At 41.5% G+C, this 23,811-nt stretch overlaps 1 protein-coding gene across 9 annotated transcripts in view; it reads left to right on the forward strand.

The window, feature by feature from the left end:
* Positions 1–23,569, forward strand: part of pleca (plectin a) — a 137,312-nt gene extending 113,743 nt beyond the window's left edge. For 7 of the 9 annotated variants that reach the window (XM_080442122.1, XM_080442127.1, XM_080442129.1 and 4 more), the window contains exons 16-34: positions 414–575; positions 1,003–1,107; positions 1,276–1,371; positions 1,733–1,858; positions 2,161–2,313; positions 2,646–2,800; positions 3,308–3,434; positions 4,373–4,556; positions 4,810–4,830; positions 5,647–5,804; positions 7,046–7,224; positions 7,535–7,673; positions 7,955–8,311; positions 8,595–8,678; positions 8,769–8,873; positions 9,110–9,208; positions 11,041–14,391; positions 14,653–21,955; positions 22,169–23,569. In XM_080442122.1, coding sequence (XP_080298248.1) covers positions 414–575; positions 1,003–1,107; positions 1,276–1,371; positions 1,733–1,858; positions 2,161–2,313; positions 2,646–2,800; positions 3,308–3,434; positions 4,373–4,556; positions 4,810–4,830; positions 5,647–5,804; positions 7,046–7,224; positions 7,535–7,673; positions 7,955–8,311; positions 8,595–8,678; positions 8,769–8,873; positions 9,110–9,208; positions 11,041–14,391; positions 14,653–20,868 — 11,817 coding nt within the window. In that variant the 3' untranslated portion in view covers positions 20,869–21,955; positions 22,169–23,569. The remainder of the gene's footprint in view (positions 1–413; positions 576–1,002; positions 1,108–1,275; positions 1,372–1,732; positions 1,859–2,160; positions 2,314–2,645; positions 2,801–3,307; positions 3,435–4,372; positions 4,557–4,809; positions 4,831–5,646; positions 5,805–7,045; positions 7,225–7,534; positions 7,674–7,954; positions 8,312–8,594; positions 8,679–8,768; positions 8,874–9,109; positions 9,209–11,040; positions 14,392–14,652; positions 21,956–22,168) is intronic. The other 2 variants (XM_080442123.1, XM_080442130.1) reach the window with 1 other exon arrangement.
* The last annotated feature ends 242 nt before the right edge of the window (positions 23,570–23,811 follow it).

Raw genomic sequence — 23,811 nt, forward strand, 5'->3', positions numbered from 1 at the left:
ACTGATCCATGATCAAAGTTGCAAAGAAACATCCAGTAGACTAGAGATCCAGTAGACTAGAGAATAGTATGTGTTTAGCGGTTACAATAAACAAAGTTAGACCATGCTGTCTACTGAAGAATGCTGTTGACTGGAGTCTACCATAAATTGGTTCACAGTGCTGAATATTTATTGACCACGTCAAGGACCACCCGAAATGATATTTTGACCCCCACCCCTCTACACCAAATCTACAAGCTCAAACTTGTAGATCGGCTGTTTATGGTTAAGTTTCCGTCAAGAATATGGATGCTGGGGTTAAGTGTATAGATTTTTCAAGCCCCTATTAAGCCCTTATTAATTTCCCCAATCAGGGATGATAAAGCATTAAGATTTCCACCTGACCCGTTTGTTCATCATATGTTTTCCTGCAGAATGCTTCCAAGGCTCGTCTGCGCTACATGGCAGAGCTTCATGCTTTCGTAACCGCAGCAACCAAAGAGCTGATGTGGCTGAATGAAAAGGAGGAGGAGGAGGTCAACTATGACTGGAGCGATCGAAACTCCAACATGACAGCTAAGAAAGACAACTACTCGGTATGCTGGACTTCTCAGTGTCATTCACATTTCACCTAACAATAATGAAAAGATGTAGAATACCGTATTTGAAAGTGCGAATTATACTATTTTGCCTGCAGAATAATACACCCACATGATCAACTGCTCACGTTGATCATTATTATTATATTTACGAAATATAATAATAATAATAATAATAATAATAATGATACATTATTATTGTAATTATAATAATTATTTTAATTTTAATTTATTTACTTTTCATTATCTGAATTTCACCAGTCAATACATGTAGAAGCAATAGAAACAGCAATAGCAATCCATGATTTATTTAAATTTTGCAGTTGTAAATGACACTTTTTTCAAGCGATGGACATCCCATTTTGTATTAAAACCCTTCATCATCAACTATCATGCTGAATGATGCTTTCTTGTTGTGGAGCAGGGTTTGATGAGAGAGCTGGAGCTACGAGAGAAGAAGATGAACAATGTCCAGGCCACAGGAGACAAGCTACTGAAGGACGGGCACCCTGCCAGGAAGACCATAGAGGTAGAGCTGATTTATTATCTTAATCAATGTTACACAATAAATACTGTTATTGTAGTAGTGTACTGCCAAAGTAGAGTGTAAAAACTGTTACACTCTACTTTGGCAGTACACTACTGTATAGTTCTACAGTTCTTGAAATCATGCTATCTTCATCCTTCTCTCCTCAAGGCTTTCACTGCAGCCCTCCAGACCCAGTGGAGTTGGATCCTTCAGCTGTGCTGCTGTATTGAATCCCACCTGAAAGAGAACACAGCGTACTTCCAAGTATGTCCATGATGAATCCACTCTTGCCTCTTGTCCAGAAAACATCAGACCCCTAAATTGATACAAATTAGGCTGTAACAATCTACCTGCTCATATTCAGTCAATAACATCTTTCCATTTGTTTAAAACTGCACTGTCCTCTCACCTTGAGATTACCTGTTCATGTTCTGACTAAATCATCATTATAACAGATCTATTAACCAATGATCCATTTATTGCTGTTGTTGCTGATAACTGTTTAATGTCCACCCTATTTGTACCTGTTTTTGTTCCTGTTTCACGACACGTATAAATAACGTATATACAAAAAAAAATAAAAAAAATCTTATGTAATAATAATTATTATTATTTGTCTATCTAGTTCTTCTCTGATGTGAGAGAGGCAGAGGAGCAGATGAAGAAGATGCATGACACGATGAAGAGGAAGTACACGTGTGACCGCGGCATCACTGTCACGCGACTGGAGGATTTGCTACAGGACGCAGCTGTAGGTTTACTTAGGTTAACAATAAATAGAATAGAATTATTGATTGTACATATCAGGATATTGTTAGCATTTAGGAGCTATACATTCACTCTGTGCTATTTTAGTTAGGGTTTCAGCCAGCCTCTGCTTAATGCACAGACTTTAGGGCCTGCAGCCCTGGGCACCAAATGCCTAGCCAAAAAAGAAAGGAAAAAAAAGAAAACAATATTTAACAGTACATTTAACAATATTATCTATGAATTATCTATCATTACCTTTTCTTTGATTGAACCTATGATTTTGCTTTACTGTGTCCTCTGCAGGATGAGAAAGAGCAGCTGAAAGAGTTTAAAACTCACCTTGATGGTCTGAACCGTAGAGCTCAGACCATCGTGCAGCTGAAGCCACGTAACCCTGCGACCCCGATAAAGGGCAAGATGCCTATTCAGGCTGTCTGTGACTTCAAACAGATGGAGGTGAGAAGATCACATAACATTACTGTACTGTGTGCCATATGATGCATGTACAGTATCTATTCCCTTTATACCGTATGTACTGTATGTCACTTTTTAACAAAAGTGCCTAAAAATAAAACATATACATAATATAGCTGTTAGACAACACTGATGATGTCTCCAGCTGTTCCTAAGGTCTCCCATGATTTATTTTACCTTTGACAATGCACACACTAATTGCTCCATATTCAGTTGACTTTAAAGAAACACAATTTCAGGCACTGCCTCATGCGAAGACTTTGGTTCTGATCTACACACATCTGCCACAACATGTCTTCTGTACCCTGTTGTAGATCACGGTTCATAAAGGGGATGAGTGTGCCCTGCTGAACAACTCTCAACCCTACAAGTGGAGGGTGCTGAATGACCAAGGCAGTGAGGCCACTGTGCCGTCCATCTGCTTCCTTGTTCAACCAACCAATAAGGAGGCTGTGAACAGTGTAACTGGGTGAGCTAAGCATCTGATTACTCATTACCTAATTGTATATCGGCGTGGTCTGGTACAAACCTTCTATATCCAAAACTGTTACTTTTCTGGAAATGAAAAAAAAAAGAACATGTGTTCCAGTGGATCCAATGTAGTTATTATTTAGTCACAAGCTCTTGTTAATACTTTTCATTGGTTCAGTATTTATAAAAACCCACAGACACACTCACACATATACAAAACCCACAGTGACACTTTCAATATTCAAACATTTTCATAAATCTACAAGCTCACAACGTGTCACAATGCGCGTTGTGAGCTTGTAGGTCTATTGTTTTTGCTCTTGAATGACAAAGTAGGGTATTCAATTACAAAAGAAAACCATAAAAAGTAGAAATATGGAGATACAAGGTTTTTGCCCGACAGCAACGACATTGGTAGACTAGTACTTAAACACTCTTCTGTTCTGAATAGGCATCTTACAGTATGAACGTATAAGTGCATCAACCTCTGCTTTGTCCTCTTCAGTTTGGACGGCAATCTCCAGAGACTTCAGGCGCTGTGGCAGACGATGCATGTGGACATGAGGAGCCTCCTCTCATGGCAGTATCTAATGAGAGACGTCCACATCATCAACTCCTGGAACATCTCCATGGTAAACATTTAAACATCCATCATCACCTGTGGCACTCTTTCGGCTGTCTCCCTCCGCTAATGTCATACTATCTGTCACAACAAAGTGAAAATTAAAAAAGCTAAATCATAGAAAAGGGACTTTTCTGAGAGATGTCGATGACAGAAGTAAATCTGCTCGTTAAGAGGTACCTCTCAGTCATTAACAGATAATGTGTCGAGTGGATTGTTAGCCATAATAACTCACCCAGTGATCATGATTAGCAAATTGGATAAAGCGGGAAAACTTCTCTCGCAATGAAAATACCTTCCATTTGAATTGAGTCTTAAGAATTTAGGTCGGACATGTCCAAAGTCCGGCCTGGTGGTCAAACGTGGCACAAGGGCAGATGTTACATGGCCCTCTGCTTCCTTCCTTAAAAGGATTATTTATGGCCTGCCAGTATGTGAAAATCATACATTTAAGTTTTGAGCGTTTTGAAATTAACCTGGGCAGATAGGCTATTTCTTTGTAGAATGTGTAAGGATTCATACAGTGACTGCTTGTTCCTTGTGTTGTTTCATTCTCAAGATATCATATTTTTCTTTTCTCACCTGGTTACATTTGGCTACACTGCCACTTAGAACAAAAGACAGTTTATTGGACTGTAAATATAATAGCAATGCAGTGCATGCATGTGAAATAAGGCTGAAAAAGGGCTGAGTAATGTTTTGTTCACAGCACAGATGAGTGGCTGACATTTGGATACACCGCCAGTGCCAACAAAAGACTATTCATATTTTTTCAGCCCTACGGTATTTTCATATTTTCAAATAGGGCCCCCTTTAAAAAAGGGTTGGCCCTGATTCAGGTGGTAGCGAGGGGGTTCCCTAAAGAAGCCTTCAAGCCAATTGCTCTTAATTCAGTCGAGCACAATATATCTTCATCTCTCATCACCCTGTCCTTTTATGTCGCTGCAGTTCAAGACCCTTAAGGTGGAGGAATACAGGCTGGCACTGAGGAACTTGGAGCAACACTATCAGGGCTTCCTCAGAGACAGCCAGGACTCCCAGCTGTTTGGGGCGGAGGACCGCATGCAAGTGGAGGCCGGCTACAACAAGGCCAACCAGCACTACAACTCTCTGGTCAGCACTGTGGAGCAAGGTACATTCCCACTAATTACACAAGAATCCATGACAACTATGTGACAATGCATTACATTATTGTAGGATCATTCAGCTATCCATTGGTAGACATATGTCTTTAATCAATGAAAACATTTTATTACATTACATTTCTTTTTTTTTGTTGCAAGACATGTTCCACAAAACTGTTGACAGGCATCTTTCATTCAATTCATTTTTAGTCATGGCCATTTGTCTTTGAAATGTCATTGACTGTTTAATTCACATTGCAGGCTACATTGCACCCACTGGAGGTAAGGTGCTCTTGCCAGACTGAGTAGCTTTTGTTGAGTAGAGGGCCGTGTGTGCTGTCAAGGCTGTTTTGCTGTGGCATTTCATTTCACTCCATCAAACTTTTCACATCCAATCACAACCTTTTCAATCATCAAAATCATCTTCATTGATTGTACTGTTTACTACTGGTCACAATGTTCTGTTTACATATGCATGCGTGTCACTGAAGTGTGTTTACTGTATGAGAATGCATGTCAATGAATGAATCAACTGCTCAAGTAATAATCCATAATGAAACCAATCATGCATGAAGCAGTGATTGGTTAGCGTGCAGTAATACAGAATGTTGGTTGTAGAAATGCTACTAATACGCAATCAGAAGCAAATGCCGTTCTCTCCCTCTTTAGGCGAATCACGAGTAGTGGAATGATCCACGAATCATTAACTTGATTTTCCTAGATGACTTAATATGAAAGTAGAAAACTTGTGTATTTGAGGGGTTTCATTCTAAAACACTTTATGCCCACCATGCCAAAATGTTGCCTGGTGTTTGCAGTGCTTTATTCCCAGAATACAAATGAATATATTCTGTAAAGTATTTTATGACCAAAGAGAGCTTAAGAGAGCAAATAACAATTCAAATATTTGTATCACTTTGACAACGTGCACCTCGGAAACAAATGGTGGATGTCTCACTTTGGAATGAAACTCGTCATTTATACCTGCACTTGATTTAGGAGTCAATCCTGGCATTATCTGGCTTTACCCTTATTCTGTCCTAATAAATCCTTTTTCTATTCGTCTCGCCTTTATCATCTTTTCCCTCACCTCTCCAGGCGAGCAGGATGAGTCTGTGTGTAAGATCTACCTAACTAAGCTGAAGGACCTGCGTCTGAGGTTGGAGGCCTGTGAGAATCGGACCGCCACACGCCTCCGCCAGCCGGTGGATAAAGAGCCACTCAAAGCCTGTGCACTGAAGACCGCAGAACAGATGGTAATGACTGAAATTTCAAAATGTATATGTAATTATGAGGACAGGGCAAAAAGACGAAATTAAAATGTAATGGATATCAAACACACATGCTTTAATTACACATTAAATGTTAGAAAGCGTGGTACTGTACATCTGAAGAGTGCACATGACACTTGACACATGGTAATGTAAGGCATGATTTGTGCTTGTTTGAGAAATACATATCTTCTCATTTGTTGATTTACCTCACTGCTATAATTGTTAATTGCAATATTATTGTCTCCGCCAGGCCGAAAGGCATGGCGAGAGAGTATGTTTTACCCTCCGTCCGTCCGTGTGTGTGTGTGTGTGTCCGTGTGTGTGTCCGTGTGTGTCCGTGTGCCCTGTCCGTGTGTTAGCAGCTAATCTCTGGCACCGTTGGCCCGGTCGCTGGCCCGGTCGCTGCGAAACTGTGCACACACTCGCACGCACGCAAACTGTGCACACACTCCCTGGATGCCAATTCAGAACCTCTGCCTTTTCACATGGGCCTGTTATAGCGCCACCTGGAGGCCGATTTGTGCAAAACCTATTTTTTTACATTACTCCTACAGATTTTATCCAAAACGTCATGCAAATCGGTACACAGTATCTCTATAGTCATCATGTGATCAACACGGATCTGTCCGATTTCCCATATTCCATCCTCATTGGCTAAGGTTCGCTTCCAAAATTAGCAGGATTGCTCCGCTTTGAACAAAATGCCTCAAATCATGAACGCAGCTTGCGATTTCCGTGAAATTTCACAACCACATTCCCACTAGGCCAAGGAAGAAATGCCACCCTTTTTCACATTGGCCTGTTATAGTGCCACCAGCAGGTCTAATTTAGCAAAACACATTTTTGGAACAAAATGCCTCAAATCATGAATGCAGTGTTCGATTGCCGTGAACGACCTAAGAATAAATGGCACCCTTTTCACATTGGCCTATTATAGCGCCACCAGGAGGCCACAATAACGTACCTGACCTGGCGGAGACCTGTGCTCCGACTCCGAGGAGCACTTTTTCTAGTTTAGTATGAGACATGCAAGTAAAATTCAGGTTAGATTCACAGGGCATACCAAAGTCTTCCAAGAACCGTATTATAATTTACCGTCTATAATTGCTTTCTCTGTCACATGCCATAAACCTGAAACCTAAATACTTTGTTTGTGTCTTTGTACTTTTGGTGGTATCACTTGCGTAATCTACTAATTCTCTCTCCCCTTTTCTTGAAAACAGAAAGTGCAGTCAGAGTTGGAAGGATTGAAAAAAGAACTGAACAGCATGGCTGAGAAGACAGAAGAGGTTCTGGCCTCTCCTGAACAGTCCAACACTGCTCCGATGCTGCGCTCTGAGTTGGATGTTACCCTGAAGAAGATGGATCATGTCTACAGTCTGTCCTCTGTTTACCTGGACAAGTAAGTTACCATGGCTATGGATTATTTGGACTATTACCTTGATTTCAAGATTCACCTCATTCAGAATCATTAGTATTTTTTAGAGGGATCTTTTGTTCTATTGAACAGCGATTTTGCTAACCATTTAACGAATTCACGTCACTGTACACTCAAAATTGTGCACACACAAATGTTACTTTAATTTTGAATAAAAAAGGGAAAGTATAATTGTTATAACACCCAAACCATCCTCAGGTTTCTAACAGGATCCTTAATGCAAACTAAAATAGAATATTCATTAGTCCTTACAGAATATATCTTCTGCCTTCAGGCTGAAGACCATTGATGTAGTGATTCGCAGCACCAAAGATGCAGAAGACACACTGAAGAATTACGAGACCCATCTATGCGATGTCAACAAGGTGCCCACAGATGAAAAGGAAGTGGAGAATCATCGCAACCAGCTAAAGGTATTTCCTCTTGGAAAAGGAAACATATTCTTATTCTTTATTTGTGCATGGTTTTATGCATAGGAAAATTGGTGGACACTTTTATCCAAACCTGTACATTGAAGGCGGAAGTTTTAAGCACAAGTGGATGTTGAACAATTTTAGATGATCTAACTATTAGCACTTTGTGATTTCCAAAAATTTAAAGTGCGTTATAAATCAAATGTATTATATTATCTGCCTTGTTAATGACACTGTTCTTACTCTAAATCCTTTTCTCTTTCTATTTCTGTCTCCAACAGAAAATGCGCAGTGAGGCAGAGGCAGACCAGGCCATATTTGACCGCTTGCAGGACGAACTCAAGAAGGCGACAACCGTCAATGACCAGATGACACGGGTACACAGTGAACGAGACGCAGAGTTGGACCACTACCGCCAGCTTGTCAGCAGTCTCCTGGAGCGCTGGCAGGCAGTGTTCGGCCAGATCGACCTGAGGCAGCGGGAGTTGGACCTGCTGGGGCGCCAGATGCACTCCTACCGTGAAAGCTATGACTGGCTCATCTGTTGGCTCACTGAGGCCAAGCAGAGGCAGGAGGAGATCCAGGCCGTTCGCATTGGTGATAGCAAGGCTCTCAAGGAGCAGCTGGCACAGGAGAAGGTACTGGACAACTAGAGAATAGGCTGTTGGTATAAAGAAGGAAAGTCATCACAATTATTGCTGGCTGTTTAGATTATAACACTAAATTTCACCTTTAGTTTCACCTGTAGTTATTTTTTCATGAGAAATTATTTTGTATTGTCATAGATAAAGTGGGGATTTTCTTGTGAATAATTGCAACCAGGAGAGGGAGCTCTTTGTCACTTTTGTATCTACAGTAAACTTTGCATAATGGATTATGCACTTTCCTTAATTGATAGTTTGTTGTCCTGTATTAATACAGAAACTCCTAGAAGAGATTGAGAAAAACAAAGACAAGGTTGAAGATTGCCAGAAATATACAAAGGCATATATTGATGCAGTCAAGGTATGTACGGAAATCATCATATCTTAAAAAGACGTTTTCTCATAAATCATATTTGTTTTAATTCACTTTTCATGTTTTATTTTTCCACAGGATTATGAGCTCCAGGTTGTGACTTACAAAGCACTCCAGGATCCCATAGCATCTCCTCTGAAGAAAGCTAAAATTGAGTCTGCATCTGACAATATCATTCAGGAAGTAGGTTTACAGACTTGCGTTTTTCATCAGATACCTTTATCTAACAGCAGAAATATGTTAGATATTCAGATACAGTCTCAGGTTCAATCAATTACTGCTGCAGAAATGGTCCTAATGGTCTGTGACAGAAAACCTGGAAACTCTGATGCTGATTAAAGTTGTTAATGAAGTTGGCTATAAGAGAAGCTTACATGACATGTACTACTGTTAACTTTGGAAAAATGCATATCTTTCAGTATGTAACTCTGAGAACCCGATACAGTGAGCTGACGACTCTGACCAGCCAGTACATCAAGTTCATCACAGAGACACAGCGCCGCCTGGAGGATGAAGAGGTAAATTGCGCACATTAAACAGAATGCGAGTTGCAGCGGCCTTCTGTAACATAAAACATTACTAACTAAATGAAATCCTCTACAAAAAACGCTTACCTATTAAAATGATTGTATGGGAAATAATTTGTCTTTTTCTATGAAACTACAGAATGATGGCACTCAAAATTCAAAGATTCTGAATCCATAATGTATTTAAGAATGCTAATTAAATCTACAGTGTAGTATGCAAAGTGTTAAGTACAAATTTTGATAATGTAGAGCAAATAGTAAATATTTTATAGTGCTAGTGTTGCAGCTCATCTGCCCTCAACACTACCTGTCTCTCATTTCCCCCCACACTGTCTATTCTGTCACAACATAATGTGCCTCTGAATTAGAAAGCCTTTAAGTACATTTAATGCTGATTTGGCACTGGCATTAGACCCTCTTGGTTATATTTTTCCAGATGCTTGCAATACAGTTTTGTTTTAATGTTATTTATTCCTTTACTCATACTCACACTGGTGGTTGAGATGCTTCAGGCTGGCTTCTCGCACCCTCAGAATTATTCTGTTTCAAATGAATGCTTTATTTACCCCCCTTCCCTTTCTTTTCTAACCTTGTATTTTGTTTGCTTTTTATTTTATTTTATTGCTTGCCAGTGCTTTGTCATGATGAATAGTAATCATGTTTGGGCACTTAAGAGGTGAATTAACCCCAAAGCACCAGGTATTTAAAAGAAACATCCCCTCTTTACCCTCTTTCACTTCCTGTTTTAACATCACACCCATGTCTATCTGTCACTCATGTGCGTGGTCTTTGGACAAGGTCATACTGTCATCATTTTTGTCTCTATGCTTTTTACTTTGGATGTAATACATTCTGCATTCACAGTACTGACAGTATGGAGCCAAACATCAGACAGTATGCAGCCATCATCATACTTAGGGAGCTCACCGTGTCACAATCTTACTTGAGATTAATACGCATCATCTCTTTATGTTTAACTTGTCTGCTTCTCACACTTGGAGCAACGTGATCTTGGATTTAAAATAATAATAATGATGTCATCTTAATCCAAGGTCATTTTGCGCATCACGATACATGAAGATCATGCTGTTTTTGCTGCATCACTATGCTAATCCATGGTGAAGGTATTCCAGATTGGTGTGCTTGCAAAGCAAAAATCTGAATTGCTGCAAACTAATTCCATACAAATTATTTGATATAAATATTTTTAATGATTGGTTATTTTATAATTGTTGTTTTGCCAAATCATTTAAAGCTTACCCACTATGCATAATACACTTTGCATGTTGCTAATTATTACGCCTCAGTCTCTCAGTTTTTTCACTCTTAAACACTATCTTTATGTTTAGTTATTTTTGAGGGTCCAGGGTCCATCCAAAAATGTGCCACATAATTTCAATATCAAATGATAAGGGTATGACAGACCTTTTTACACAGAGCAACTCTATGAAAACGTTTAGAATTTCAATCAGCAACATCAATCAGGAAAGATACCTCAGTTGCATGAAGCCATTAAAAACCCTAAGTCTACTGTTGTGTTGTGTTGTGACGTAACGTTTCATTCTGTATGCCATACATTGAATAAACATGACAAACATTTCCCAATACAGTATTTATTTCTGTCGTTAAAACAAATGTTTATTTGTTGAAATATGATTACCTGTAAGCATAACATTATTCTCATGTATATACATGTATATGTACCTACATGTTTTATAACTAATCAAACATTGAATATTTCTTTTATAATCTAACATATAATCTAACATAATCTAACATTTTCCTTTATCTCCTCTACTCCCTCGTTGCTTCTACTAATACAGAAAGCTTCTGAAAAACTAAAGGAAGAGGAGAGGAGAAAGATGGCAGAGATGCAGGCCGAGTTAGAAAAACAAAAGCAGTTAGCTGATGCCCATGCTAAAGCTGTGGCCAAAGCAGAGCAAGAAGCCCAGACACTAAAGCTCAAAATGGAAGAGGAGGTTAACAGGCGGCAAGACGTCGCTGTGGATGCTGAGAAGCAGAAGCAGAACATACAACTAGAGTTGCACCAGCTGAAGAGTCTCTCAGAGCAGGAAATCAATTCCAAGAATCAACAGGTAGAAGAGGCCCTCTACAGCCGCACCAAGATAGAGGAAGAGATCCACATCATCAGAATTCAGTTAGAGACCACAATAAAGCAGAAGGCCACTGCCGAGGTTGAGCTGAAGCAACTGAGAGACAAGGCTGATGATGCTGAAAAGCTCAGGAAAGGCGCTCAGGAGGAGGCGGAGAGGCTCCGAAAGCAGGTCGCTGAAGAGACTCAGAAGAAGCGAAATGCAGAAGAGGAGCTTAAGCGCAAATCGGATGCCGAGAAAGAGGCTTCCAAGCAAAAGCAGAAAGCCTTGGATGACCTGCAGGGATTCAAAATGCAAGCGGAAGAGGCAGAGAGGCGCATGAAACAGGCGGAGGAGGAGAAAGACAGGCAGATCAAGGTGGTTGAGGAGGTAGCACAGAAGAGTGCTGCCACCGAGCTGCAAAGTAAAAGAACAATATTTAATGAAAAGGCAACTGAGCTGGAGGCATCGCTGAAGAGAGAGCAAGGTACCGTTCTGCAGCTGCAAGAGGAGGCAGGCCGACTCAAGAAGCAACAGGATGAGGCCAACAGAGCCAGAGAGCAGGCAGAGAAGGAGCTTGAGACATGGAGACAGAAAGCCAATGAGGCGCTCCGCTTGAGGCTTCAAGCAGAGGAAGAAGCCCACAAGAAGAGCCAGGCTCAGGAGGAGGCAGAGAGGCAGAAGGTGGAGGCTGAGCGAGATGCCAAGAAAAGGGCTAAGGCTGAAGAAGCTGCCCTTAAACAAAAGGATAATGCAGAGAAAGAGCTGGAAAAGCAGAGGAAAATGGCAGAAAAAACAGCCCAGCAAAAGCTGTCTGCAGAGCAAGAATGTATCCGTCTCAAGGCCGACTTTGAGCACGCCGAACAACAAAGGTCCCTGTTGGATGGTGAGCTCCAGCGTCTGAAAAATGAGGTGAACGCTGCAGAGAACCAGAGGAAACAGCTGGAAGAGGAGCTTGCTAAAGTCCGACGCGAAATGAATGAGCTTCTTCAGTTAAAGGTGAAAGCCGAGAAGGACACAATGTCTACTACGGAAAGAAGCAAGCAGCTCCTTGAAACTGAGGTGTTAAAAATGAAGCAACTCGCCGAAGAGGCGACCAGGCTCAGATCAGTAGCAGAGGAGGCTAAAAAGCAAAGGCAAATGGCTGAGGAAGAGGCAGCTCGGCAAAGAGCTGAAGCTGAGAAGATACTCAAGGAAAAACTAGCTGCCATCAACGAGGCAACTCGCCTGAAGACTGAAGCTGAGATTGCCCTAAAAGATAAAGAGGCAGAAAATGAAAGGCTAAAAAGGAAGGCTGAGGAGGAGGCTTATCAGAGAAAGATTCTGGAGGACCAAGCAGCACAGCATAAACAAGATATAGAGCAGAAAATCGCACAACTAAAGAACACCTCTGACTCTGAATTGAAGAGGCAGAAAACTATTGTGGAGGAAACGCTTAAGCACAGGAAGGTGGTTGAAGAGGAGATACGTATCATCAAACTCAGCTTTGAGAAAGCATCGAAAGGCAAGCTGGATCTGGAGCTGGAGCTCAACCAGCTGAAGGGCATTGCAGAGGAAACCCAGCAGAGCAAACTCAAAGCAGAGGAAGAGGCGGACAAACTGAAAAAGCTTGCTTTAGAGGAAGAGAAGAAAAGGAAAGAAGCTGAGGAGAAAGTCAAGAGGATCACCGCCGCCGAGGAGGAGGCTGCTCGTCAATGCAAAGCTGCTCAGGAGGAAGTTGAACGTCTCAAGAAGAAAGCTTCCGAGACCAATAAGCAGAAGGAGAAGGCTGACAAACAGGCAGAGAAACAGATCCTTCTGGCCAAAGAGGCAGCGCAAAAATGCAGTGCTGCTGAGCAGAAAGCACAAGAGGTTCTCAGCAAGAAGAAGGAGGACGGTCTTGCTCAGGACAAGCTCAAAGAGGAATTTGAAAATGCCAAGAAACTTGCGCAAGCTGCGGAGAAAGCCAAAGAGAAAGCAGAGAAAGAGGCTGCCTTGCTCCGTCAAAAAGCTGAGGAGGCTGAAAAGCAGAAGAAATCTGCGGAGGAGGAAGCTGCCAAACAAGCCAAAGCTCAGAAGGATGCAGAGAGGCTGAGGAAGGAGGCAGAGGAGGAGGCCTCCAAGCGAGCGAAAGCTGAGGCAGCGGCTCTAGAACAAAAGAAGGCAGCAGATACAGAGATGAGCAAGCACAAGAAACTAGCAGAACAAACCCTTAAACAGAAGTCTCAGGTGGAGATGGAGCTGTCGAAGGTTAAACTGCAACTGGAGGACACCGATAAGCAGAAATCTGTTTTGGACGACGAGCTGCAGCGACTGAAGGGTGAAGTCAATGATGCCTGCAAGCAAAAAGCTCAAGTTGAAGATGAGCTCTCTAAAGTCAAGATTCAGATGGAGGAGCTGGTGAAGCTCAAGCTGAAAATTGAGGACGAAAACAAGCGCCTCATGAAGAAAGACAAAGACAAAACAAAGAAAGTCCTTGCAGAGGAAGCTGAGAAAATGAAGAGCCTGGCTGAGGATGCGGCCAGACTAAGCGTGGAGGCTCAGGAAGCAGCACGACAGAGAAAGATAGCTGAAGCTGATCTGGCAGAACAGAGGGCGCTTGCAGAGAAAATGTTAAAGGAGAAAATGCAAGCCATCCAAGAGGCTAGTAAGCTGAAAGCTGAGGCGGAGGAACTCCAGAAAGAAAAGAACCAGGCACAGGAGAAGGCTAAGAAACTATTGGAAGACAAACAACAGATGCAGCAGCGCCTCAGTGCAGAGACAGAAGAATTCCAGAAGTCACTGGAGGCTGAGCGCAAGAGGCAACTTGAGGCTTCTGCTGAGGCAGAGAGGCTAAAACTGAGGGTGACAGAGCTCAGTGATGCTCAGACAAAGGCAGAGGAGGAGGCTAGAAAGTTCAAGAAACAAGCAGAAGACATCAGAGCCCGCCTGCAGGAGACAGAGAAAGACACGGTAGACAAGACTGTTGTGATGAAATTGGAGACACAGAGACTGCAGAGCACCAAAGAAGCTGATGATTTACGCAAAGCAATTGCTGAGCTTGAAAAGGAGAAGGAGAAGCTGAAAAAAGAGGCAACAGAGCTTCAGAATAAGTCTAAAGAGGTATTGTGTAACTGTTTAAACGAACAATAATCTTTTACGAGTACTAACTTTTCATAGTGGTCCATTTCTAACTATAATGTAAGTTGCAGAGACTGATAATAACATGTTCAGCAACTTACATGAAAACCCAAAACATTAGTATTATTATTACTAAATCTTATTGTACTTGTTGTTATGTATTTTTATTTTAATTAAGCCTACATAATTAGGTGACAATGTTATTGCCATTTAACTAATATTCTTTTATTCTGTCCCTATCAGATGGAAAACGCCATGGGGGTGCAAATTGAGCAGGAGAAGACCATCCTGCAACAGACTTTCATCACAGAAAAGGATGCATTGCTGAAAAGAGAGAAGGTCATTGAGGAAGAGAAGAAGAGGCTTGAGAAACAGTTTGAGGATGAAGTGAAGAAGGCCAAGGCGCTCAAAGATGAACAAGAGCGTCAGAGGAAACAAATGGAGGAGGAGAAGAAGAAACTCCAAGCTAGCATGGATGCTGCTCTGAAAAAGCAAAAGGATGCTGAAGCGGAGATGAAGAACAAGCAAAAGGAAATGGAGGAACTTGAAAGGAAAAGGCTTGAGCAAGAAAGGCTTCTGGCAGAGGAAAACAAACAGCTCAGGGAGAAACTTCAGAAACTTGAGGTCACTCCACAAGCAGCTGCAGCCCAAAACAAGGAAATGGAAGTCCAGACTGAAACGGTTACTGGAGATCAGTTAGTTACAATGACAAAGGTAGTTACTACAAAGAAGGTTTTCAATGGCTCTGTTGAAGTGGATGGTGTGAGGAAAAATGGAGAACCGGAATTAGCATTCCATGGAATTAGGGAGAAGGTTCCTGCAGAAAGGCTCCATGACATCGGTATCCTGACCAAGAAAGAATATGACAAGCTGAAAAAAGGTAAAGCCACTGTGGAAGACCTGGGAAAGATGGACAAAGTGAAATCATGTCTCCAGGGCCAGAACTGTGTGGGAGGCGTATTGACCCCATCAAAAGAGAAAATGAGCATCTATCAGGCAATGAAAGAACAGAAAATCACTCCTGACACTGCTACAATGCTACTGGAGGCCCAAGCAGCATCCGGTTTCATTGTTGATCCAATCAAAAATCAAATGCTCTCTGTTGACGAGGCTGTTAAGGAAGAACTAATTGGCCCTGAGCTCCATAACAAAATGCTTTCTGCAGAGAGAGCAGCCACTGGCTTCAAAGATCCCTACACTGGAGCCAAAATATCTGTGTTTGAGGCTATGAAAAAGGGACTTATTGAGAAGGACCAGGCCACCAAACTACTTGATGTGCAGCTTGCAACTGGTGGAATTATTGACCCTGTTAATAGTCATAGAGTACCCCTTCAGACAGCCTATAAGCAGGGTCTGTTTGATGCGGACATGAACAAGAAGCTAACTGACCCCAGTGATGACTGCAAATTATTCATTGACCCTAGCACTCAAGAGCAAATCACTTACAAGCAGTTACTGGAGAGATGCACCAAGGATGCAGAGAGTGGCTTACTCATCTTACCAGTAACAGAGAAAGCTGCCCAAAGTGGGAGATCATTCACAGATGAGGAGACTAAAGAGATATTCAATAAAGCAAATCTCAGTGTACTTTTTGGAAGGTTCAAAGGCAAAACAGTCACCATTTGGGAAGTGATTAATTCTGAGTATTTTACAGAAGAGCAGAGGAGGGATTTGATTCGCCAATACAAGACGGGCAAAATCACAGTGGAAAAAGTCATCAAGATTGTAATTACGGTTGTGGAAGACAAAGAGAAGAAAAATGAAAATATGTTCGATGGCCTGAGAACTCCAGTCTCTGCCAGTGAACTCCTAGATTCCAAGATCATAAACAAAGACTTGTTCAACAAGTTGAGCAATGGCAAGGTAACAGCTAAAGAAATTGCTGAGATGGACGCTGTTAAGAATGCACTAAAAGGAACACACAGCATTGCTGGTGTGCTGAATGAATCCTCCAAGGAGAAAATGCCATTCTATCAAGCTATGAAGAAGGAGATTATCTCACCAGAGACTGCAGTAAATCTCCTTGAAGCTCAGGCAGCGACTGGGTTTATAATTGACCCTGTTAAAAATGATAAAGTCACAGTTGATGAGGCTGTTAAATCAGGTCTCGTTGGCCCAGAGCTGCATGAAAGACTTCTGTCTGCAGAGAGAGCTGTCAACGGCTACAAAGACCCATACACTGGAAAAACTGTATCTCTATTCGAAGCAATGAGCAAAGGCCTTATAAAGAAAGATAATGGCATACGTCTGCTTGAAGCACAACTCTCGACTGGGGGAATAATTGACCCCATTAAAAGTTATCGCATCCCACATGAAGTTGCCTGTAAACGTGGCTATTTTGACGACGAAATGAGCAAGACTTTGAACAAGAACACTGACGAAACAAAGGTCTTCTATGATCCTAACACACAGGAGGGTGCATCTTATTCGCAGCTTTTAAAGAAATGTGTCACAGACAAAGAGACTAGTCTCCCGTTGCTCCCTCTCTCAACAAAGGCTTTAAAGTCGAAAGAAGACACTGAAATTACGGAGGTCAAGACCAAAGAGGCTTTGAACCAGACAACCATGGAGTTAGATTTTGGTCCTTTCAAGGGAAGAAAAGTAACTATCTGGGAGATCATACACTCTGAGTACATCACTGAGGTGCAAAGAATAGAAATAATACGACAGTACCGAATGAGACAGGTGACAATAGAAAAGCTAATAACTATTGTGATGACAATGGTTGAAGAAAAAGAAGACAAAACAAAACAAAGAAAAGAAAAGGCCTGTTTTGAAGGCCTCAGGGCACCTGTCACTGCCAGCTCATTGCTTGATTCCAACATCATTGATAAGGCAACCTTTGATCAACTCCAACAGGGCAAAAAGAAACCTAAGGAAATAAGTGACACTGACATGGTTAGGAAGTATTTGCAGGGCACAGATTGCATTGCAGGAATCTCCCTGGAAGAGGAGAAACTAAGCATATATCAAGCAATGAAGAAGAACATCCTGCAACATAAGACTGGTCTCGCTCTACTGGAGGCCCAAGCAGCAACTGGTTTCATAATTGATCCAATCAAAAATCAAAAATATATTGTGGATGATGCTGTAAAAGTAGGAGTCGTTGGCCCAGAGCTTCACGAGAAACTTCTCTCAGCTGAAAAGGCAGTGACTGGATACAAAGATCCATACACAAGCAACAACATTTCCCTCTTACAGGCCATGAAGAAAGAGCTAGTGCTGCGAGAACATGCGATTCCGCTTCTGGAGGCTCAGTTTTCCACAGGAGGGATAATTGATCCAGTTAGCAGCCATCGTGTTCCCAGTGATGTGGCCATCCAGCGGGGCTACTTCAGCAAGCAAATGGCCAAGTCCTTCAATGAACCCTCAGGAGATGTTAAAGGCTTCACTGATCCCAACACAAATGAAATTGTTACTTATAAGCAGTTGTTGGAGAAGTGTGTAAAAGATCCAAACTCTGGTCTGTGCTACCTGCCTCTGTCAAAGGTTGAAGACGCCCCTGCCGCCCCAATTGAAAAGTCCTATCAGTACACAGAAGAACAGGCTCAGACAGACCTAGCTAACACTCAGGTTGATATCCCTCATGAGAGATTCGCAGGAAAGAGTGTCAACCTATTTGATGTCTTGAACTCAGATTTACTTCCTGGGGAGGAAAAGCTTAGGCTTATGGAGCAGTATCGCTCAGGAAAAATCTCAAAGGAGAGAATGGTTTTTATCATAATTGAAATCATTGAACACAGAGAGACAGTAAAGACAGAGCAGCAAGGCATGTCATGTGATGTAATAAGAAGAAGAGTTACCATTGAGGAGCTTTACAGTGCCAGAATTATTGACTTGCAAACATACAACCTACTGAAGCAAGAAAAGATGACTATCCGTGAGGTTATGGAAATGCCATCAGTGAAAAAGTATCTCTTTGGTACTGGTTGTATTGCTGGAATTATGTCAGTCAATCCCCCAAAGCTCAGCATTTATCAGGCTATGAAGAGAGGGCTTATTAAGCCTGAGATTGCATTGAATCTGCTTGAGGCCCAAGCTGCCACTGGATTTATCATTGACCCTGTGAAAGATGAACTTCTAACAGTTGATGAGGCTGTGCGCAAAGGTCTTGTAGGCCCTGAGATCCATGATAAACTCCTATCAGCTGAGAGAGCGGTTACAGGCTACAGGGATCCATACAGTGGAAAAGTGATATCTATCTTCCAGGCAATGAAAAAAGACCTTATTCCAGAGGACTATGCCCTGAGGCTCTTGGAGGCCCAAGAAGCCACTGGGGGATTAATGGATCCCGAATACTTCTTCCACCTCCCCACAGACGTATCCTTGCAGCGTGGATACATCAACAAGGAGACACATGACAGAATATCTGATCCTAATGGGGATGTGCAGGGTTACACTGACCCAACAACAGATGAGAAACACAATTACGCCCAGCTCCTGAAAAGATGCAAAGTCGATAAAGAGAGCGGCCTGCGTCTGCTTTCACTGGCAGATAGAAGCCTTCTCTTCAAGGGTCTCAGAAAGCAAATCACTGTGGATGAGCTTCTTCGGTCTGGGATTATTGACCAAAAGACATATAATGAACTCACTGAGGGTCTCATTACAGTAGAGGAGGTAAGCAGAGCTGTGAAGAAGTACCTTGAGGGCACCAGCTGCATTGCTGGAGTGTATGTAGAATCTAGCAAAGATCGCCTCTCCATCTACCAAGCAATGAAGAAGAATATGATCAGACCAGGAACTGCGTTTGAACTTCTTGAGGCTCAAGCAGCCACCGGATATGTCATTGACCCCATCAAGAACTTGAAGCTGAATGTCAACGAAGCTGTCAAGATGGCAATTGTTGGCCCTGAGTTCAAAGACAAGCTCCTCTCTGCTGAGCGTGCAGTAACAGGCTACAGGGATCCCTATTCTGGCAAGATTATCTCCTTATTCCAGGCCATGAAAAAGGGTCTCATTCTAAAAGATCATGGTGTTCGCCTGTTGGAGGCTCAGATTGCTACTGGTGGAATAATTGACCCAGAGGAGAGCCATCGCCTGCCAGTGGAAAAAGCATATGAACGTGGCCTCTTTGACGAAGAAATGAACGAAATCCTTACTGACCCGTCCGACGACACTAAAGGTTTCTTTGACCCCAACACTGAAGAAAACCTGACATACTTGCAGCTCATGGAGAGATGCATGATAGACCCAGAGACTGGACTCGCTCTACTACTGCTAAAAGAAAAGAAGCGCGAGAGGAAGACATCATCAAAGTCATCCGTGCGCAAACGCAGGGTAGTCATTGTCGACCCAGAGACGGGTAAAGAAATGTCAGTTTATGAGGCTTATCGCAAAGGACTTATCGATCACCAGACTTATCTAGAGCTTGCTGAGCAGGAGTGTGAGTGGGAAGAAATTACAATCACCTCATCTGATGGCGTTGTCAAATCCATGATCATTGATAGGAGGTCAGGTCGGCAATATGACATTGATGATGCTATCGCAAAGGGACTCATTGACAAGTCTGCACTTGATCAGTACAGGACAGGGACCCTGTCCATAACAGAGTTTGCAGACATGCTGTCTGGAAACACGAGTGGCAGCAGATCCCGGTCATCCTCCTTTGGGTCCTCCTCATCTTACCCCATGAGTCCAGTTCCTGCTCTGAAAACGCCAGCAACAACATGGAATGACCCAACTGAGGAGACCGGCCCTGTGGCTGGAATCCTGGACACAGACACACTGGAGAAAGTGACTGTTACAGAGGCCATGCACAGAAACCTTGTGGACAATATTACAGGTCAAAGGTTACTAGAGGCCCAGGCCTGTACGGGAGGCATCCTCGACCCAAATACTGGGGAAAAGTTCTCAGTTGCAGATGCAATGAACAAAGGACTGGTGGATAAGATTATGGTCGACCGTATCAATCTAGCCCAGAAAGCCTACAATGGATTTGAGGATCCTAGAACTAAAACCAAAATGTCAGCAGCCCAAGCCCTCAAGAAAGGCTGGCTGTACTATGAGGCTGGACAACGGTTCCTAGAAGTCCAGTATCTCACTGGTGGGTTGATTGAACCAGATGTTACCACCAGAGTACCCATAGATGATGCTGTAAAGAAGGGCACCTTAGATGCACGTACCGCACAAAAGCTACGAGACGTCAGTGCATACTCTAAATACCTCACATGCCCTAAAACCAAGCTCAAAATCTCTTACAAGGATGCTATGGAGAGAAGCATGGTTGAAGAAGGTACTGGACTGCGACTACTGGAAGCGTCATCTCAGTCAAGCAAAGGACTATACAGTCCATATAACGTTAGTGGGTCAGGTTCAGGTGCCGGGTCACACTCCGGGTCAAGGACTAGCTCTAGGTCAGGTTCAAGGCGAGGTAGCTTTGATGCCACAGGATCCAGTTTTACAACGACCTTCTCTTCCACCTCCTCGTATGGATCACCAAGTTACACCCGCCGATACTGATAGCTTCAGTTACAAGGACGAAATGTTTTCCTGAGAAGATATTTAACAGAAGACAACCACAGTGCCCATGATTCTCAAATGAATAAATATTCTGCTCTGCATGTGGTTGCTAAGGGACCTTTAAAAGAACAGTTCTTTTACAGGCTTAAAATGTTATATTTCATTTTCATGTCCAAATTATGTTGACAACATCTTAGCAGAATTACCGCACTTTCTACAGTTGCATACAGAAAAGCTGCATTGCCTTTTTTGAAGTTACACTATCTATGACAAAGTATCAAGTGATAAAGTATATCATATATTTTATATTTTTCAAGTTTAATATCATTAGGACTGTAGTGTTGTATAATTACAAGAGTTATTTTGTCCAGTATATTTTTTCTGCTATATTGTAACCGGTAAAGTGTTCATTTCAATTTATTTTTTATTTTTGTCAAGAACCAAATTGAGTTTAAAACCAAGCTGAGAAATGTCTGTAAATGTGTGTATTTACAATTAGTAAAGTGGACTAGAGTTTATATCCAGTATAATGATCAAGGCCACTCTGCAGAGCAGAATTAAAGCAGAATCTTTACAATTATTAACACTGGGGCGTGATGCAAGAATGCCAAGCTTCAAGATCTTTTCTCCATTCCTGCTACACTGCCACATTCTACCAATGTCTTGTCCAAATCCATCCCTGCTTCTCTTTCACAAGCAAAATCAGCCTCTCCTGGGTCCTGGGAATTGCCTACAAGCTAAGCCTCACAGCCAAACAGCCACTCTTCAATCCCTGCTTCTCTTTCACAAGACTTGGAGAAATAACGATGCAAAATAAGTCTCTCCTGGGTCCTGGGAATTGCCTACAAGCTAAGCCTCACAGCCAAACAGCCACTCTTCAATTCATTTTGTTAAGCACCTTTGTAAATGGACAAGAGCCTCATATGACTGCACATCAAAACGCAGACATTCTCAAACAAATAGGAGCAATATAGCATAGATCATGTTGACCATTAGGACCTTAAACACCTTCTGACGGCTCTTGACTGATGATCCAAACTCTAGACCACCACATAAAAGCCATTACCGGACTGGAAACCTCAACATTGTAAGTACAGTACGCTACATTGAAAGTTAAATTTGTAAATGTTTAAATTGCAAAATTGTACGGTTTACATTTTGTTTATTTTAATTATTTTGTCATTATTGTATTGTATTGTACTCTGCCACATGTTGAATTTCTGATGTTTTCTAGATGTTGTGAGTCTTGTGACTAATGTGTAATTGCTTTCCTTGGCATTGTGCTTTGTACATTTTTCAGATACTTCCCCCAAGCCATTTCCTGTCCAACCCATTAGCCTGATGTCTTCCTGAGGTCCACCGGATGCACCCGGACTGTGCTCTTACTGCTCCAGTCTGCACAGCAAAATCCTGAGTATTAGTTTAACTCTTTGAGTGTAAAAAAGGACCCGTATGATTAACCTTTTACACTGTAGGAGTTAAATGAATACTCAGGACTTAGCTGTATAGATTGTAATCAACCAGACCTAAAATGTATGGTCTGGTTCCATAAAGTGACATGATTATTAGATGTTACACTGTTTGCATTACGTTTGATGCCTATGGACCATTCTGGACTTTATGACTCATCTTAAACTAATTCAAAATACGGTTAGCCTTATTAAACCTTGCTTTTGTAAGTGCCTGCATAGCACTCTATAACACGTTTGTGTGATATATATATAATATTAAGAGGGAGGCTAAGCTGTAATTTGATTGATGCATGACAGGAAGAACACTACTCAATATTCCTGACTGAAATTAAAACTGGTGAGACCTTTTTTCACAGGCAAGCTGTATGGCACAATATAACCTCAAAACAATAACCATCCTCGATCAGTGTCATAACATACAGAGGCAAAAATGTATGGACTGAATTATCAATAACTGTTGCTTTTAATGAATAATCCAGCTATTTTGGCATAGGAAATCTTCAGACAATTCATGTAATGTGTTATATTTCCCGTAAACTGCTGCTTAGATGAAGCATTATTGTTGAAAGTCATGGATTCACATTTCTTTGAGAAAGATCTTTAAGCTTTGCCACTTATTTCCACCAGACCCAGTGTGTGTAATTCCCACCATGTTGAATTGTTTTGATGTTAATGTTCCTTTGTAAAGCATCACATTGTATGGATTTCCACCTTATTTTCATATCATATATTTTGCCTTGCATGTTTTACTAATATTAAGAAGATGCAATATAAAATAGTTTTAATCCATTACAGTTTCTCTTTTCAGTTTTAACATTTTAGCGGGTGTGAAGGATTCTTTTTTGTGAATTGGGTTAAAAGGCCTTGTTTAAAATGGTGTATTTATAGTTAAATGGTGATAAGAAATTTTAAATGTAACACCTTACATAATGTAAATAAACTTGGAAATGAGATACCCAACCAACTCTTATGTAATATATTATGATTTCACAAGTGGACACAAATTATGCATTATGTTACATGCAGTGAATCTGATTATTTTGATGGTACAATTGATATTAATGGGTAGATAGATGCACACAATATGTTTTACAGCCCTGGTCACTCAAACATCTTTAGTATCCCCAATGCCATTTTTTACGGAAGGAAAAGGCACTACTTGATGTATATATGTATTGAATTTCTTTCTTGAAAATAGATAATAATAAATAAAAAAACATACTATTGTACTATTGTGTGGGCTAATTCCTTGTGAACCTGTCTTATGTAAGGATAGATATTTATTTAATGAACCAACTGGAAACGAAACCATGAACATAAATTTTAACCATGATTACCTGCACAATATCTTAAATACAAGTAACTGTAGGACACTTCGGTAAGTGCTGGCAGTTTTGTGCTGACATTATCACGGCTAACCATGCAACCTTGAAAGAGAATACATAACTACAGGAAGGCTATTATGAGATAC

This window comes from Gymnoscopelus braueri (genome assembly GCF_963280865.1).
Source record: "Gymnoscopelus braueri genome assembly, chromosome: 11".
Taxonomy (NCBI): Eukaryota; Metazoa; Chordata; class Actinopteri; order Myctophiformes; family Myctophidae; genus Gymnoscopelus; species Gymnoscopelus braueri.